Source organism: Arachis hypogaea, chromosome 11 (assembly GCF_003086295.3).
Source record: "Arachis hypogaea cultivar Tifrunner chromosome 11, arahy.Tifrunner.gnm2.J5K5, whole genome shotgun sequence".
NCBI classification, from domain to species: domain Eukaryota; kingdom Viridiplantae; phylum Streptophyta; class Magnoliopsida; order Fabales; family Fabaceae; genus Arachis; species Arachis hypogaea.
The window spans coordinates 75483214-75488577 of NC_092046.1; the positions used below are offsets into that span (position 1 = coordinate 75483214).

The following is a 5364-nucleotide window of genomic DNA, read 5'->3' on the forward strand; positions in this document are numbered from 1 at the left end:
CTCACTAAGAAATAAAGTTAGAATTGTCACTTTTAGTGGAAATTAGGATGCTGTCTATGGATCTTGATGAATAAATGTCTTTGGCCATGAAAAAGAAAGAAGAAGAAGAAGAAAAAGCCACTGAAAAAGGGCAACCAAAAAGCAAAAAAAAATTGAGAAATTAAGCTAGGCACCAATGGTTTGAACTTCTGAGACAAATGCCTGTGGTGTTTATGTATTAAGGATATGCTTGGATGAATAGGTTCTGAGGAGTGTTTCAACACTTGGTAACTTGGGTTAACTAACCCGGGATTATCAACCAAAAGTCCATTATCAAGAGCAACCTAAATACAAAACATTTAGTCACACAAAGAGGTGCTGGGCACCAATGTCTCAAGAAGAAATGTGAACTAAAATGCCTGTAGTGGATATGTGTAGCGCACTAATAAGAAAAAGAGAATGCCAAAGGCTTGAGCAACACATGACACTGAGCAACAAGGAGCAAATAAGCTCAAAGAAAAAGAAAAACAAAGAAAAGAAACTTGCCAAGGATATGTGAATAACAAGAGGCCATAAGCAGTGTTTTAGTGGAAACATAAGAAGTGACATTCTTACCTAAGAAACAATAAAGTGATGCTGCAACAACTTTCTGCATGAACACCCCATTAATCAATGTCAATTACTTACTGATATGGCTAATGAATTTACTTTCTGTTTCATTCTTTCTTCTCAATAATTCAGAACTTGCTTAGGGACAAGCAAGTATTAAGTTTGGTGTTGTGATGCCAAGGCATCTTAGGCTAGTTTCACTAGCATTTTTCTGTTATTTTTAGTTGTTTTATGCATTTTCTTGAGCCTTAAGTAATCATTTGGGCCAAATAGTCATGCTTGTCTTAAATCATTCAAACATGAAGATTTTGATGCAAATTCCATGAGTTTTTAGTTATATTCCTTGAAAGCTATGAATGGAAGAATTCTCATGAATTTTTGCAAGACTTTGATGCAATTGTTTGGATGATTTCAGGGAAGAAGAGGCTAGGCAAGGAAGCAACAAAATCAATAAAGGAAGCTTGAATATCACATGTGGAGTTTAAGTTCCAGTTTAAGCCTAAACTGGAGCTTAAACGCCAGAATCATGAAGGCTAAGAAATGCTGGAATTGAAGTTTAACCTCCAGTTTGACCTTAAACTGGAGGTTAAACGCCAGAATGAGAATGCCACTCAGCAAGGAGTCCACGTTTAACCTCCAGTTTAACCTTAAACTGGAGGTTAAACGCCAGAAGTGGGAATAGCACCAGGGAGCCATTTCCACGTTTAAGCTCCAGTTTGACCTCAAACTGGAGCTTAAACGTATTCGACAGCCTTTCTCCTCCAGGGTTGCTCTCTCCATTTCCACGTTTAACCTCCAGTTTGACCTCAAACTGGAGGTTAAACGTGTTCGACACCTCCAGGGCTACCATTCTAAGCTTCCACGTTTAACCTCCAGTTTGACCTCAAACTGGAGGTTAAACGTGTTCGACCTCCAGGGCTACCTTTTCCATTTCCACGTTTAAGCTTCAGTTTAACCTTAAACTGAAGCTTAAACGTGTTATATGGAACAGCTTGACCATGCCTTCTTCAAACATAAATAACTTGAGCTACAAAACTCCAAATGAGGTGATTCAAAATGCATTGGAAAGAAGACATCTAGAGCTTTCCAAGCATATATGGTATGCATGGTGGATACTAAAAATTGAGGGAGAAAACAGCCCCGTAATGTGTATAGAAGAGCATAGTACCAACATGCAATCAGGCCAGCTGACCTCTTCACCTTCCATGGAGTATAACTCGAGTTGTAGAGATCCAATTGAGGTGCTTCCAGTTGCGTTAGAAAGCTGACATCCATAGCTTTCCAACGAGGTATAATAGTCTATATTTGGCATCAAATTGGCAAGGTTGACAAGAGAACAAAGTGACGACTCAAGAAAGGGGGTGCAACATTTGAGTGTAGTTTAATGGATCATTATCCTTTTTGGATCAATTATGTCACTCAGCCCTTCAAGCAAGCAAGGCCCATCAACAACACCAAATCAAGGCCACAAGAATCATCTAGAATAGTTTATTTTCATTTGATTGTAATTTGCTTTGAATTTCATTTTCATTTTGTAATTTAGGGAGCCTATTTAAAGGCCTTAGTTTCTGCATTTAGGAGGGAGAGAAGGGGGATTGAAAGGGAATCCAGCCCCTGATGGGGACTTTTGGAACTTTTACTTTTTCATTTAGCTAGTTTTCTTTTCTTTGTAATTGAATTCAGAGCTATGACTCACTAAACCCCCTTTCATTGGGTTAGGGAGCTCTATTGTAATTCAATGAATCAATAATAGTTTATCTTCTTCTTCAATCTTTTCTCTTGAATTTTGTTAGAAAGCTTCTCGATCTAATTCCATTGGGTAGTTGTCTTGGGAAAGAAACTACCCATAATTGGAATCCTTCGGAACCTTGGGAAAGGAATGGAGGATTCATGCTAGAGAAGCTTTCTCACAGTGAATTGGATTGGGGTTTGGATGGATATTGTGACATGTAATCCTACCAAATTGTGGTTCATGAAATTGTGTGGTATAATCAGTGATCGAGCATCATCTCTTCTTATGAACATTTAAACCAAGGGATTGGGAATTTGTTCATTTTTAGAGAGAATTGGTGAGCCAAGGGATTGGGATCCAATCATATAAGATTGCCAAGCAAAATTCAATGAACGCATTGGTTGAGGAAGAGATAAACATGTTTTGATTCGGAGATCTCAATATCTCCTATAACCCAATGAATTCCCCATTTCTGATTTCCATCTTCTCTTTACATTCTGCAACTCAATTCATGCAATCACTCCCATTCCCTTTTAATTTCAGCAATTTAGTTTCTGCTCTTTAATTCATTGCAATTTAAGATTCCGCCATTTCAATTTCTTGTCATTTACTTTTCCCGCCAATTTTACATTCCGCAATACTCATCTCAATCTTGATTCCGCTCAACTAGAACACGCTTCTAATCCGAATTGCTCACTCAACCAATCCTTGTGGGATTCGACCTCACTCTATTGTGAGTTTTTACTTGACGATAACCGGTGCACTTGCCGGAAGGAATTTTGTCGATCGTGCAATTTCCTAAATCGTAGCATAACTAGTTTATGTGCATCATCACCCAAGCATTGGCGTAGAATTTCTAACCATAAGTATGCCCACGTCTATCACGGGGTTGGTCAGAAATTCCCAACCCCTCCTCAAAATCGGGTATCGGATCTCCGGGTACTCATCTAGCTTCAGATCGAAGCGGACCTCAGAGATCACCTTTTTTTTACTCACTATTTCATGGAAGTAATCCTCGTGTGTCTTCGAGAAGAACCGGGTGAAGTCGTACCGACCGGAGGTGGGGGCCTTCTCTTTCCTCTTCTTTGAGGAGGATTCACCAGTCTTGGGTGCCATAAAGGTAGTAAAATTGAAGGAAAAAGTGGAGCACCCAACACCAAACTTAAAAGTTTTGTTCGTCCTCGAGCAAAGTAAAAGAAACAATAGAAGAGGAAGGATAAAAAGAAGCAATGAAGTAAAAGGAAAGCGAAAAGAAAAAGGCTAGCAGAAGGAGGGGGTGCTCACGGTTATTGTGTAGAAAGGAAGAGGGGAAGATGCTAGTTAATGAATGGATGAAAGAATAAGGAGAGAGAAGTGAAGCTGAGGTGTGGTGAAAGTGAAATGGAAGTAGGTATTTATAGGGGGGAGGAAGAGGGTTCGATTATGAGGGGGGAAAAGGGTGGGTGAAGCAAATTTGAATTGTGGTGAGTGGAGAGAGGGTAGGTGATTATAGAGAAGGTGAATATGGAGAGATTGATGGGATGTGATTGATGGATGGAGAGGTGATAAGTGTATGGGGAAGTGGGGGGGGGGGTGGGGGTGAATGTGGATGGAATAGTGGGTAAGGGGGAAAGAGAAAGAAGGTGGTTGACTGGTCAAAGTGGATGGGGGTTGGGGTTTTAACCATTGGTTAAACCCCCTCCTCCAAACTTGAAGCTGAGGTACTGGGTGCTAAACGCCTAAGGGACTCTTTGTTTTTTTTTTTACCAAGGGATGAACCATGTGTGGTGGCATTTAGCGTCCTTAGTGGGGTGCCAAATACTCCTTTTTGGGCGTTAAACACCCTCCTGGAATTTAACGCCGACTCTCTCTGCTCCTTTCCTGGCATTAAACGCCAACTATCATTACCCCATTCCTGGCGCTAAACGTCCTCCCTGGCGCTTAGCGCCCAAGCATCTCTAATCAATCTTACTCCAGGATGTTCTGTTCTTCATTCTGAGTTCTTCTATCCTTATTCTAAGTACCGTGCATGATCACAAAAAATATTAAACCTAGGAAAACTGTGAGGAACACTGAAAACTTAAACTAAATAAAGAATGGAAATCAACTGAACTGTGAGGAACACTGAACACTAGCTTGACGGTCAGCTCCTCTAAGGAGGAAGGTCATAGGGGCTCAGATCTTCATCCTTCACTGTGAACTTCTTTCCTGTGCTCACATGAATCAACTCAACATGTTTTAGAGACAGGATCTTATTCACTGTATGTGGTAGGACTAGACTTCTAGTGAATACTACTCTCATCCCAGGTGAGAAGTCTTCAGTGGAAATTTTTTTATTCCTCTAGTCCTTTGGTACCTTTTTCTTGGGACCTCCTGCCTCCTTGGTAGGTGAGGAATGTCTAACACCGAACTTAGGGTTGATGTCAGGGGAAACTGTATGGGTTTCCACCAAAGGGGAAGGCTTAAGCAAAGAACTCTGCATGCAAGTACTTCCTGTTCCAGAGATTGGTGAAGGTCTGAAAACCTTGAACACCAAGTAGTCCTCACGTAGCCTCAGAACTAACTCTCCTATCTCAATATCTATTAAGGCTCTTCTAGTGGCTAGGAATGGTCTTCCTAGTATGATGGAGTCATTTGCATCCTCTCCCATATCAAGTATGACAAAATCTGTAGGGAGGAATAGCTCTCTAACCTTGACCAAGACATTTTCCACTAGCCCATGTGCCTGTCTCAGAGATTTATCAGCCATCTCCAATGCTATCCTTGTAGGCTGTGCTTCTTGAATTTTCATCTTTTTCATTACAGACAAGGGCATTAGATTGATACTTGAGCCAAGATCACAAAGATCTTTGTCAAAAGTGAGATTTCCAATAGAACAAGGAATCTAAAAGCTTCCCAAATCTGGCATCTTCTTAGGTAGCTTGCTCTGAATGAGTGCATTACACTCCTTGGTCAGCACCACTGTTTCATTTCCCTTTAAGACCTTCTTCTCAAAGAGTAAGTCTTTCATGAATGCAGCATAGGAAGGCATCTTCTCTAGAATCTTAGCAAAAGGAATATTAATT

At 40.5% G+C, this 5364-nt stretch overlaps 1 protein-coding gene across 1 annotated transcript; it reads right to left on the minus strand.

Moving 5' to 3' along the window:
• Positions 1-4640: 4640 nt before the first annotated feature.
• LOC112721483 (uncharacterized) lies at positions 4641-5090 on the minus strand. Its single transcript, XM_025772543.1, has one exon. The coding sequence runs from the start codon at positions 5088-5090 to the stop codon at positions 4641-4643; it is 450 nt and encodes a 149-aa protein (XP_025628328.1).
• Between the last annotated feature and the right edge of the window lie 274 nt (positions 5091-5364).

Coding starts and splice junctions, on each gene's coding strand:
- LOC112721483 (XM_025772543.1), bottom strand. CDS start 5,090: ATGAAAATTCAAGAAGCACAGCCTACAAGGATAGCATTGGAGATGGCT.